A 14803-nucleotide genomic window follows, 5' to 3' on the forward strand; every position below is an offset into this window, starting at 1 on the left:
GTGCATTCAGCAAATCACACACTCTTTGACGTTTGCTTTCCTGATTACTCATATGGGCAAAAGTTTCTGAAAAGGTATGGATAATAGTGTTAGGTATGATTATGACATCAATATATGTTTGGTTTCAAAACAATTGACGTAGTGCCTGCTGAGAAAAAACAACTAAATGTTCATTGTAAATTTTGCTTCCCCACCCTGTATATATATTTTTTTAAAAAGGTTGAAGTCTGGTTGAAGTAGCAGAGACAACTAGAGCAGCTCTGAACAGACTGTGAAGAGAAAGTCAGGATGATGTCACTTTTAACATTTGGGTGTGTAGTCTTTATAATTATGTATTTTCACATAAAAGACGTCAGCAATTTTACATCATAAGTACATCTGATGGCACAATTCACATGAGATCTCTCACTGTTGAATATCATTCTTATTATTTTGATGTCAGGTCCAGTGGAGCAGAGTGTAACGGTGGGACTTTGCTTCTTTGTCGGTGTACGTCATTTTATATTCATGATGCAGTATATCCCAATATGTTATATTTTCTGTAAATTCAGCACAAAACTGTTAGAGTTATAGAAAATGTGCTATATTGTACAAAGTCGCCACATGGAATGGTCTATTTCTGGTTAAATAGTTAGTTAGTTTAGTTTTATTTGAAGCACATAAAATCATCAGATAACTAAGAACCATAAGACATGGTCAAACTAAATTTTTGGCACTCGAAAAGGATTGGGAAGAATTATAACTTACAGACTCCCACCCCTTTTTTATAAACTAATAATTTCATTAATTCGGCTTCCTTTGCTTTGTTAATACACTTTTTTTTACATCCTTTACAAATAAAAGGTTTTTATACCATTATTTTTCTCTCTTTTTGTACATTTGAGCAAAATTTAAGTCCAGAATGCTACAAAATGTAAAAAATAAATAAAATATAAAAAGGTTCTTAGAAATGTGTTCAGAATGACCTCCTTCTGTATCATATTCTCTGTCTTTTGTGTTTGTTTGTGTTATCATCATGCACATTTCTTGCCTGCCTGTGTTCTGTGCAAAATGTAAAGCGTTGTTGTATTTTTTTTATTGTCTTATCCTTTGCAGTACAGCGTCCTTGGGTTTTGTGAAAGACTCTTACAAATAAAATTATTATTATTATTATTATTATTATTATTATTATTATTATTAATGCCATGAAGAGTGTGATTTGTGAAGTAAACATGACAGTAGAATATGAAACTACATAATAATTATTCTTCAGCCCTAATGTGATCAGTTTGTTCCTTTCGTTCTACTAATGTTTATTCAACTTTACCATGAAGATCATGACTGTATGCTGTGAATGGTACTTTTTACTGTGTATTAAAAGTCTGTGCTGGTGCTTGTACCTCACTGATGATGCCCACAGCACCATGGATTTTGGCCACATGACCCAAGAGAGTAGGATATTGTTGTCCCATAATCCTCAGCGTTGGCAGAAAATTGACAAGCGACGAAGGACTGGCCTGAGACACATCCACCAGTGCTCCCAGTAAGGCCTCGGTTAAAGACTGGTCACCAAGGTAACCGAACAGCACAGGCACCTGAGGGCTCAACATCTGTACAGATGAGATCACAGGAAGAAGAAAGATATAATGGAACAATAACAGAAATGACAAAGAATATCAGTGATAAACAAACAGGCTGGTGTGTGTTAAAGGTCCAGGCTGAGAAGTGACCCAGCAGATATTAATGTGATGACCGATAATAATCAACAATAGCTTTACTATATAAGACTGACTGGACCATGATGAAGAGGTCTTCCTCATTAGCTGGACTGATGATACCGGGCTACACTAGACTGGACTGGATTAATAAAGGCTCTCCTGCTGCTTCTTTATGAGTCACTCAGTGAATAATCTGCTCTTCATGGGAAAATATTTGTCTTTTCCCACTTCATTTTAGGCCGTTCATTTTAATATTACTGTCTTCTCAGTACTGCATCACTGATCCGAATATAATGTGCAGTTTTGGTAAGTCACAATGGAAATATTTGGACTGGTTGAGCTGTTGGGGGTAGAGATTAAAATAACTCCAGATGGCTGGTTTTGTCTCTCCAGGACTTAACATACGAGTATGACTATCCATGTTTTACCACCGTGTCTCTGTTTACTGGTATGTGGTACTTTCCCTCATGATGAGCATCGGTGGCTCTGCCCTGAAATATGCAGGATTAAGGGAATTCCTACTGAGAAACGTGTGCTCCATGTGCACTGCTCCATTTCCTGAATTCTGTGTTTCAGTGGGTTTTTCTACTTTTTGAAATGATCTTATAACAGGAAATAACTATATTGAACAATAAAAGGTGTGACTAAGCTTGAGTCATAGAAGGAAAACCACACATACTCCACATATTTGAAAGGTACAAAAACTCAGAAATAGTTTGGGATGTATTTTATAACTTCATTTACAACCTCACAGTCTAGATGTGGTGTGTGTTACATAGGGGTAAAACTACACAAATGCTTACCAGTGGATGTTGTTCTGCGACCATCTGAATGAGTCTTAACAGATGTTGTTGCTCTGGTGATTCCAGCTGTGACATCATCATGGTAAGGTTGCCTAGGTGACGGTGGATGATATCCGGTTGTCTTGGGTAGACTGATGGTAAGACTCGTAACAGCATGTGGTTACCTGTCGGAAAACAGAAATGGTTATACTAAGGTCTGATCTGATCTAAAACTTGTAAAACAATTACTGTGATCCGAAACACACCTGGTGATTATTTGTCTTGTAGAATGAAGCATGAAAACATTACAAACCACTAACACCAGGTCTTTATGGAATGAGGAAAATATGTAATGTGGTAGAACAGGGGTGTCAAACTCATTTTAGTTCGGGGGCCACATTCAGCCTAACTCGATCTCCAGTGGGCCGAACCAGTAAAATAATAACAGTAAAAAAAGTAAAATTCTATTATGATCAGGTTTACATCTATTAAGTTTCCTTAAAAATCTGAATAGCATGAACAACTTGAATTGTCTTAAGAAAAACAAGTGCAATTTCAACAATTTTATGCCTCGGTTTATCAGTTTATCATTTACACATGTGCGTTACAATCGCACAAAACATTTAGTAACAAGCAGAATATTGGTAAAATTGCATTTACTTTTTTTAAGACATTTCTGTTTGTTCATATTTGTTTAGGTTATTCACATTTTTTGTAAATGTATAGTTTGGTAATGTAAACATTTTCATGTAATTTCACTTTTTTACACCAAAAAACAAAGAGAAAATTTGGGGTTGTCATTATTTATAGGTTATTAGGATGATATTTTACTGGTCTGACCCACTTGAAATCTAATTGGTTTATATGTGTTTGTATGTGGAGCCTGAATTAAAATGATTTTGACACCATTGATTGTTAATTTCTTCAGTGTAATATTTGCAGTTTTTCACAAATTCATCCTGTGGGCCAGATTGGACCCTTTGGCGGGCCGGATTTGGCCCCCGGGCCGCATGTTTGACACCTGTGTGGTATAACATTAGTTAGTATTGCATCTAATCTGACAACCACCTGACTGGTCAAATGGAACGAATACAAAATGTGACTGCAAAATAACTTTCTTATTCATTGTGTTCCAGGTGTCATAGAGACATACTAATTAATCAGAGCTAATAAAGCGGTATCAGTAAAAAGGTGGCATCGATAGCAGCCGGTACGCAATATTAGGCCTCTAAATAAAAAAACAGAGAAGGTACATCTGTGTACTTGTAGTGGGTGATAATTATACCATTTATGTACTATTGTGGAACTTCAAGTTTGGCTCCAGTGAAATAATGGACATCATGGACATCCAACAGAATAAAGAGTAAAAGGTATCATCCAGCCTAAGAGATGAATGGTAGAAAAGTTATGCTACAGGAAGAAAAACAAAAACTGATGGCAGACAGCTGGATAGCAACGAACTAAAATTAATAAAAATGATAAATTGCACTTTGTCTAGCTGTGATAGTATAATTCTTTCCTGCAGCTTATTTCTGTTAGAAATAAGTCATGATTTGACATCTGTGCTCAGAGCAAAAGAATGAATCTTCAATGATGCTGATGCGGGAAAAACAGAAAGTCAGCGCTGATGCATGAGTGGATATAAAGGCATTCAAAGCCCGACAAAAGCCACGGTGTTACTCAACAACCTCTGACTTTCACATGAAACATCTTTAACTAATTCAAGTCACAGAACAAAGACGCTTGTTATCAACTGCTCGGTTCATTATTAGTGACATTTCAAACAATGGCTTTTGTGTTTTCCAATAAAAAAACAAAAAAAAAAGACATGAAGCGACGATAAAGAAAAAAGGTGCAGTTTTAACTATAGTATAGATTTTATGTAATGAGGATGATGGGGTTCTCTGTAAACAGATTTAAGTATCTGTGAAACAGACAGAACCGAGAAGGACAGAAGGACAGACTTTTATGAGAAAATGGAACTGATAAATCTGATTTAACCAAAGCTCAAACGCTGAACTAGTTTGAAGTAAAAGAGGTGTTGAACCTCATCTGAACACATGTGGTTTCACTTAGGTGTTTACATGAGCCAAGAGTAACAGACTCCAATGATAAGAAACCAAGGAGGTAAATTGGTGTCAAAGTCAATCCCTTAAAAAAAAAAAAAAAAAAAAACATATTTGCTAAAATGTCTGAGATGCTAAATCTCCATCTTTAAGTGTCTTCCCAACATCTAGTTCAAATTATTACTATATTTTCCATCCTTAACCCATAAAGACCTAAACATCTACCATCGACCAAAAGCATTTACTGATCTAAAATGTGTAATAACTGTTGATCCATTAATCCTATCAATACATGTAAATAATTGGTGTAAAATACAGTTTCTCATCTTTTCACGGTCATCAGATAAGACCCATTTGGACGTTCAGAGGCTCCATAGTGAAGGTGGAAACACTGTCATCTTCTACAACATAGAAGCACTTAATAAATGGTCAACCATAATAAATATGAACACTGAATCAGAATTAAGTTGTGGTCATAGATATCAGCATTTACTTTGAGTTGTAGACTTCAACCCATAAAGACCCAAATATACACCAATGTCCAAAAGCATCTACTGATCTAAAATGTTTAATAACTTTAAAGCTATTACTCCTATCAATACCTATAAATAATTGGTGTAAAATACAGTTTGGTTATCAGCTATGACCCGTTTGGACGTTCAGAGGCTCTGTAATGAACACGGAAATGCCATCATCTTCTACAACATTGATTCACCAGTAAAACCCATGGATTTTGAAAAATGGCTGGCTGGAGACACTTGTTTTTGCATTCAGTTTTTGATATCTTTGCTGAAAAAGTTCCTTTTTTGTCAGTTTTCTCTGTGTTGATATAATAACCTTTGGATATTCTTTGACTTTTCATGAACATCTAAATTAAATATAGGAAATGAACAATAAGAAAATATGATTCACAGTGAAACATGCAAAAATACAGAGGATATAATTACAATAAATGGTGATATATTACTTAACAATGGTTAAATATAGAGAAAATTCATTTGGGAAATGCCTAACTACCACTAGGTTTTTATGAGTTAAATACATATATATAAACTATAAAAATGTTTAAATCAATAAGATAACAGTCTTTCCTTTCACTCCAGTTATTTGTTGCCTCTATACGAACATTTCAGCACATGGTGTACTCATCATATTTGATAATACTTCACATAGTTTTACACAGGTGATCCACAGCTGTAATTCACGTTAACCATGTGCTCTGTGCTGGAAAATGGACTGAATGTTCTGTTCTGATGAGTTCAAATCCAGGATTCACATACTATATCTAACGGATAACCACCGTCGCTACAGACATACAGTCATATATTATAACGCACAACATCACACGCACACCCTCCTCTATATTTACGACACAAATCATCATAAAAGCAGACAGATACAGAAAAGGTTCACAAAGAGGGAGCTGGTAATAACCATAAAGTGCAGGTCGTAGGTTTTACAGGTTTGTTCAGAGGAATGTTAAAAGGCAGGAGGAGCCGTCGTTCTGGACAGGAACACACTGTGAAATATTTATAGAGAGAACCTAACACTGACTTTATACTCTACCTTCAGGCACACACATCTACACACACACCATGTGTAATTATACTATATCAATTATTAATTCACAAATTAAATTTTTCCTTTCCACTTTACAACAAGAAAAAACTGGTTGTAAACACTTTATAAATCATGAATACACTGTTTTAAGAGACAACACACATCTCTATTTGGTTCCTTTGTATCTATCAGAAGCATTTACACTTTATTTATCAGGTTATTTTTACGTATTTCATTGTCTATTTTTAATCGAACAGCCTGAAGGTCTGATGGACGATTGGTATCAGTATCAGTTGTCGTCCATCATCCATTCATCAACAATTTTCCAAGAATCTTCTTCTCTGAAACCGTCAGTCAGAATGACTTGATACTTGTTGTGGAACACCTTAGGGATAAGGTCTACGAAGTTTGTTCAAAGAATTGGGAAATGTTAATTTTTGAATTTTTCTAGAAATTTTTGAAATTTTAAAACTCCCCATTAGTTTATAATGGGACACATTTCCAAGTGTTGTAACTTGAAAACAGTTGAAGATATTGATATAATTACTACTGACAACAGATAGGAAGTCACATATGGCCTTTCATTTGGTGCCATGACCTTTGACCTTGAGTGACCCTGAAAGGTCAAACGAGAGTCAATTAATGTCTTTAAATATGCCGTTGGACTAGAAGACCCTTGGTCCTGTTTCTCCTATCTTAGTATTGTGTTTTTTTAATGTGACCTGAGCAACAAATTTTTTGACTTGTACAGAATTGACAGTAAAAGTTCCTTTTGTAGTCTCTGTTTGGCTTCATCATCAAATGCACAAAACTATTAGAATGTATTCAATATTCTGCATGTCTACTCACATTTAACTTGGAAAATAACCAGAATAACTCCAAAAAGCTTATGATATAAATGAGTTGAGACATAATATTGTTAAAATTGCACTTATTTTTCTGAAGAAATTCCAGTTTTTTCAGGTTGAGTTGTAATTATTTATAGACTATTATGCTATTCTTTTATGGTCCAGCCCACTTGAGATCAAATTGGGCTGTATGTGGCCCCTGAAAGAAAATGAGTTTGACACCCCTGTATTAAACAATCAGGATGAGCTCAGATTTATCAGAGTAGCTAAAATACAGCAGCAATAACTTGATTTTATCACATATTGAGCTTAAATTGATGAATGACATGAATGATCATGCTTAGAGGGGTCACAGGTGGATAAGATAAGATAAGATGAGATGAGATGAGATGAGATGAGATAAGATAGGATAAGATAAGACTTTATTTATTTTACCATGGGAAAATTAGAAAGTTAAAAGCAGTGACACAACAAGCAAATGAAGAAAAAAAGCCACAAATGACCACAAACGAGTACAAAATAAAATATAAAGAGAAAAATAACGAAAGCTGAAGGTATGAAGTGACTGAGCAGTGAGAGCAATATGGTGACTAATAATAATCAACAAAAGCATTACTGTAACAAGTGAATGATGAGTTCCTGCTCATTATCTGGACTGATGATACTGGTCTGGATCAACAAAGGCTCTGCTCTTCCAGGGAAAAATGTTTCTCTCCTTCCACTGAATTTTAAATCATTCATTTAATATCATTGTCTTTTCACTACTGCACCAGTGATCCGGATATAATGTGTAGTTTTGGTAAGTCACAATGGGAAGATTTGGACGGGTAGAGCTTCTGAGGACGGAGATTAAAATAACTCCAGAGAGTTTGTTTCAAACTGAGACTCATGTGATTTACTGGGATTTTGATGATTAAAATCAGTAATTTCATTCATGTAAGTTGCTTAATTAAATAATAAATCAAGCACAAGTTTACAACTGAGTGAAAAGGTGTAGGCTGATCATTTATCTTATTATATCTTCTCTTACTTTTTTTTTTTTCTGAAGAGCTCTATATATAATGATGATGATGATGATCTTATCTTTAAATAGTTTCTGGCACAAGGTGCTGTGTGTTTGTTTAAGTCAACCTGTTGGTAGTGTACTGAGCAACTAATTTTTTGACTTGTACAGAATTGACAGTAAAAGTTCCTTTTGTAGTCTCTGTTTAGCTTCATCGTCAAATGCACAAAACTATTGGAATGTAATCAATATTCTGCATGTCTATTCATATTTACCTTGGAAAATAACCAGAATAACTCCAAAAAGCTTATGATATAAATCAGGGGTGCCCAACCCTGGTCCTTGAGGGCTACTATCCTGCATGTTTTAGATGTATCCCTCTCCCAGCACACCTGACGGTCATTATCAGGCTTCTGCAGAGCCTGATGATAGGCCTATCATTTGAATCAGGTGGGTTGGAAGAGGGATACATCTAAAACATGCAGGATAGTAGCCCTCGAGGACCAGGGTTGGGCACCCCTGATATAAATGATAAGTTGAGACATAATATTGTTAAAATTGCACTTATTTTTCTGAAAAAATTCCAGTTTTTTCAGGTTGAGTTGCTATTATTTATAGACTATTATGCTATTCTTTTATGGTCCAGCCCACTTAAGATCAAATTGGGCTGTATGTGGCCCCTGAAAAAAAATGAGTTTGACACCCCTGTATTAAACAATCAGGATGAGCTCAGATTTATCAGAGTAGCTAAAATACAGCAGCAATAACTTGATTTTATCACATATTGAGCTTAAATTGATGAATGACAAATGTCATGTCAATAACTTAAACTTAAGTAATGCCATATAAATCCTTTGCTCAATCTAAACTGGTGCCAAATACATGAATATTTATCAGATCAAACGCCTCTCCACATCGTCCTCTGTGTTTTTGTGAATCGTATCTGACCTTCATTCCTTCATTCCAGCTTACACCCAACCATCACTGTGACTTGCAAATCTCTGTAAAATATCCTGTAATGACCTTTATTTGTGTAACACATAAAGGCGGCTTTGTGAAAGACATTTTCCGAGAAAAGAAAACTTTGTGTGAAGAGTAAAAATGACACTATGGTTTCCTTTTGCTGCTGTTATGGTTTTTTTTTCTTTTCAAATGTCAGATTAGAGTCCCAAGATGGAATAAAAAAACATCAACCAACCCTGGAGAGACAAAAAATGAATGAAAATGGATTTCATAAAGCTATTGGCTATATTAATATACTTTCTTTGTCCCTGCTATATTAAAAGTTTGCAGAGAATACTTTAATAAAGTACCCAAGAGAGCATTTGCACAGAGTGAGTCATGGGAAAATGAATGAATAATAGAGTCAGGGATGGAGAGAAAAGCCACTACAACCTATAGCAATGACAAAACCCAAAGCCAAAGGTTTTTCTGACCTTTGGCGACTTATCGACTTCAACTGAAGATTTACATGTGGATGTGTAGCTTTACTGACCTTTATAGGATTTCAACTTTTAAAACTAAGATAAGAAAAAACACGCGACTATGATTTTATCACATTCTTTTAAAACCTGCCACTATTTACTTAAATGAAAACCATTAAGTAAAGCCAATCAGGAAGCAGTTATTTAAAACCTATAGATTTTTGTCTCTACAGTGAAAATATGCTAAATAAAGTCCGGGACATCACTTAGTCATATCAAGTGATGTTCAAAAGCTCAAGTTGCCAGAATAAACTCTAAAACAATAAACCCAATGGACAAAAAATGCAGAGCTCAGCAGAATTCGTATCCAAAGGGATGTTTCTGGATAACTTTACAGCTAAAACATGTTTTCTGCTGCTTCCAACGCTCATTTAACGGATACACGTCCCGCAAGTCGTTTATCACGCAGCTCAAATAACCTCAGGTGGGGAGAAACTGTCAAATCAAAACACACAAGACAGGAGACAAACCTCTCCCCAAAAGCTCATATCTTTAGAATTCTGTGCATTTTTGTTGGGTGAGGACACCCGCCCCCCCCCCTGTAGTGCAGTAAAAATAATTTAAAGTATTCAGGCCCGTAAGAGACATGACTGTATGGTTTTCAGCAGAGGCTCCATTTCACAAAGACATGCAAAGATGTGATTCCAAATCTTTCATCCAAAAAATATTTTATATCTAAATCATAAAGTGTACACCATAACAGATGTACTTATGTGTAATTATATCCACACACACGTCTCCTGCAAAGTTTAGACTCAATGACCGTCTTCCCCTTTCACCTAGAAAACTTTAACCCTTCACACATCTGTCACCGTGACAACATGACATTTCCATTACATACTTCCTTATCTGATCTTCCCCCTTTATCCTATAGGGTTACCAAACAATGCAACGCAACTTAGTGATGTCAATAGACTCTGAAAAGTCCAATCCAGACACATTAATCAGCAACTCTTACAGAAACTGCAGAGTCAGCTGGAATCAAGTACAGCTGGAAATCTGAATGACGCATCTGCACATGTGATATTGTATACTCCCATTGGTCATTTATCAGTAAACTGAAAAGACTGAGAAGCATTTTATGGTCATTTGTAAACAACTATTGTTTAACCCTTTTGTGCATAGTGTAAACTACAGTGGACAGCTATTCTTTTTTGATCAGTCTTTTTATTAAAATTTTGAAAAGTATGCAGTTACATTTACTATAAAAGCATTTTTCCTTTTTGACCCTCCCTCCAAAAAAAAAAAAAAAAAATTACAAATTCCACAGGAAAAATGAACAACAAAAAAAAAAAAGCAAGAAAGTTAGAGAGAAATATACATATACATACACATACACAAATACATATTAGATATACACATATACTTGTACACTACACTCTACAAATTAATCTAATCTGTGTTTATAGTTTTGACCCCCCAAGACATTGCATATTCCAGAGGAAAAATGAACACAAAAAAAAAAAAAAAAACAGCCAGAAAGTTAGAGAGAAACATACATATACATACACAAATACATATTACATATACACATATACTTGTACACTACACTCTACAAATTAATCTCATCTGCGTTTATAGTTTCAAAGTGAGCAAAGAAAGGTTGCCAGGCATCAGACAACTTCTGAGCTGATCCTTTCAGAGTATAGAGAATCTTTTCCAGTTGGACATAGTACATGACCTCTTTCATCCAGTGACCGTACACAGGTGGCTTTGGTTTCTTCCATTTTAGCAATATCATCCTTCTAGCTATTAGAGTACAGAAGGCTATCATGTTGGCTTGTAGTTTAGTCAGGCTGACGTCTCTTGGGGTCACTCCAAACAGGGCCATAAAGGGGCATGGCTTTAATGAGGTGTTACAGGATGTTGTCAAATAATCAAAAAAATATCTTCCCAAAAGCTGTTCAGTTTTGGAAATGTCCAGAACATGTGAACCAGGGTAGAAAAATTCAGACTTGTATGTGCTTGGAAATAGATTCTGTCCATTTAAATGTTTTATTTTTGTTTTATTTTGTTTTGTTTCTTTGCATGTTCAAAATAAATAAATAAAAGAAAAAAAAGAAAGAAAAGAAGGTCCTGGTCAACATTTGTCACATGTCAGGTCAAGATCCATCTTAACTTTACATAGTCTTGTTTTAGTCCCATGAAGACGATGTACAGTGGACAGATATTCTACACCTGCTCTCTTGTAGATTCATGGGTTTTGTTGTTTTAGTTGCATATCAACTGACACAGTGGATGCTTGTGCATCATCCCATAAACTGCAATTCATACAATTACTATAACTTTGTTGTTCTTGATAAACCTGATCTGCAGTAACATGTCTGAGTGTATATCAGTTACTAGTTGTTATTAGACTGTAATTAACAGTTTTCTTAAAGGTAGGGTAGGAGATGTTTTCCTGGAACATTTTTTATTATATTGCTTAAAATCCCCTTCACACCCTGATTGCAACCAATTAATTAAATGCTTTAACACAAAAATTAAAAAAAATTTTAGTCACCTGTGGAACGGACAGGACTGAAAAAACACCATTCAATCATTTTAACCGGACCATTGAAATGATTGAATGGTGATATGTTTGTCAAACTCAACTGCCATCTGTCCATTTTTCCAGGATCTCCTACCATACCTTTAAACAATTTTTGTTTTTTGCATATTATCTCCATGAAGTGAGGGATAACTGGTATTAGAGTATGTTAAAATGTGAGAAAACATCAGATTAACTGCATTAAAAATGTTTTTATTTCATAGTTTTCACACAGTATATCTATCACCTTCTGAGATTGTTTTTTTTTTTTTTTTTTTTTTAAATACATGCTTCTTTGCTTCAAAAATTAACCACATGGTGTCCAGCTGAGTGGACATTTTTGTAACTCCATGAAAATAGGTTTATTAAAAAAAATTCAATCACATAGTTTTTTTCATGCCTAAAGAGGAATAAAAACACTCAGGGAAATTTATGCATCAAAGGGTTAAAGATAGGACCCCCTAAGGCTCATTAAAGTCAACTAATTACTGTACACTCAAACAAAATGACTGCCTGCATAGTTAAACGAGAGTGGAGCAGAGAAATCACACTTCTCTGATTAAATATAGATATGTGACGATTTGAAGTCTTGCAGATTTGCAACACATTTGTCATCATTCAGCAAATGTTTTAAAATGGCTGAGGTCCCTGTAAACATATTTTCTCTGGGGAATCATATTTTGTCAGTATTACTTTAGAATAAGTCACATGTAGCACATTTTTACATCACTGACATGAGACAAAAATGCAAATATGAAGGACATGTGCAGACTAGATATGATTTGTTCACTGTTGTTTTCAGTGAAACATGCATGATGTGTTTCTATTCGGACTCTGACATTAGAAAACAAACATCTCCACACATACAAATTCTTTTCATATATCTATTAATGTCTTTGCAAATAATTTATTTATATAATGTGGCATTGCAGCTTTTAAGACAGCTTTCTTAATTTTAGTTTCCTGTACAGTTTCGATGAGGTCCTAACCCTTAAAGACCTAGCTTTGTTTTTGTGGTGACTTCCAAATTAACTTTTCTTTAGATTTAACCTTTTCTATGCGATTAATCCCCATTATTATAATTCCATCCTCTGCATTTAAAAATTTTCAATAAAAATCAGGTATTTTCGTATATTTAATTTTCTGATCATGTAGATGTTCATAAAAGTTCAGAGTAAATTCAAAAGTTACGATATCACAACAAAGAAAACTGGAGTAAAAGTGACTTTTTCAGCAAAATATATCATTAACTGAACATAAAACAAGTGTCTCTATCCACTGTCATTTGTCAAACTCCATGAGTTTTACTGGTGAATCAATGTTGTAGAAGATGACAGTGTTTCTATGTTCACTATGGAGCCTCTGAATGTCCAAATGGGTCACATCTGATGACGATGAAAAGCGGACAAACTGCATTTTACTTGAATTACTTACATGGATTGATAGGATTAGTGGTTGAAAATTTATTAAACATTTTAGATCAGTAGATGCTTTAGATCATTGATGGGTGTTTATATCTTTGAGGGTTAAATAGACTGGACATACTAATTGATTAAATATACAACTTATGTTTTAACATCACTGACATTTGTTATACGTTAATAGCCTCAGTTTCCTATTTTCCAAATGTATGTTTCTGCTTAAGGCCTAGTTTATCCCTTTCTTCCACAAAGACATCGACAAATATATCACAGAAATATGCTGAAAGTCTTAAATCAGCACATCTTTTCTTATTCTTTAAGTCAAACACTCATCAAATATGGTAAAGATTAGACAGTGGTGTTTTCCCTTGGGTGACACAAGATTTTTCATAGATTTTTTGGCCAAAATTCCAGGAATAATGATAATAATAACAATAACTTGGTTAGTATTTGATGTACAAGCTTCAATGTGGTATCAATTGAATGATTCAAATCCATTCTTTCATCCAGTTTTGATGCTTGTGTCTGTGTTTTGAGTTATAGGCATATGCTACTTCTTTACTTCACGTTCTCACAACTTCAGTCAAAACCTTATTTAAGAGAAGAGTTAACTAATGTTGCACAGGCAAAGTGTACAAATTGACACAATGATTGTTGTGTAAAATAAGGTGGAGGTTAAATCGTTGGTTTTGTCTGCTGTGTTAGGTGTTTTAGCAGAAATGGACTCACCTCAAACCATAAACTTTGTTGTTCTTGAGCAGCTGGTTTTAATGTGAATCCCAACAAATAAATGCTCAAGGTCAACAACTATAGCTGCTGAAAAAAATTACAATATCCATCATTTGTAGATTTTGCATGAGAAGAAAAAGCAAAGTAGAAGTGAAGATATAAACACTTTTGACGTGACAACAGGATTTAGAATTAAAAAATGACCTGTAAGCATCACTATAGTGTGATAATGACGTCAGAACATCAAATCAAATACATAAGCGTATCATTTTGCAGATATATGAGCTGAATTTGTTCACAGCCATGGGTCAATGTGCCATTGTGAATGGATGTGACCACTAGAGGGAGCAGTGAGTCACTAATGGCCTCCAATGGCATCGAAAACTAACACGAAGGATAAACTGAGGATGAGAACCATAAGAAATAATGTTCAGAGTCAAAGACAGTGACAAACTCATAAAAAAGTAGAACTGTGATTGTTTTGACCACTGGACACAGATCTAAATTAAAAAAAAAAAAAAAGTTTTGGGAATAACACGAATGGATTCTTTGTTTTAACCCATAAAGACCCAGTGCTACTTTTGTGGAAGTTCCCTAATGGATTTATCTCCATATTCAACATTTCTTAAGTCATTTATCACCATTTATTGTAATATTATCTTCTTTATTTGGCATTTTTCCAG

At 34.7% G+C, this 14803-nt stretch overlaps 1 protein-coding gene across 1 annotated transcript in view; it reads right to left on the reverse strand.

The window, feature by feature from the left end:
• veph1 (ventricular zone expressed PH domain-containing 1) overlaps positions 1-14803 on the reverse strand; it is a 131009-nt gene that overhangs the window by 61031 nt on the left and 55175 nt on the right. The window contains exons 5-6 of the mRNA XM_030152999.1: positions 2501-2664; positions 1380-1589 (exon numbers count right to left, since the gene is read on the reverse strand). Of these exons, the coding sequence (XP_030008859.1) occupies positions 1380-1589; positions 2501-2664 (374 nt within the window). The remainder of the gene's footprint in view (positions 1-1379; positions 1590-2500; positions 2665-14803) is intronic.

Source organism: Sphaeramia orbicularis, chromosome 13, assembly GCF_902148855.1.
Source record: "Sphaeramia orbicularis chromosome 13, fSphaOr1.1, whole genome shotgun sequence".
Taxonomy (NCBI): Eukaryota; Metazoa; Chordata; class Actinopteri; order Kurtiformes; family Apogonidae; genus Sphaeramia; species Sphaeramia orbicularis.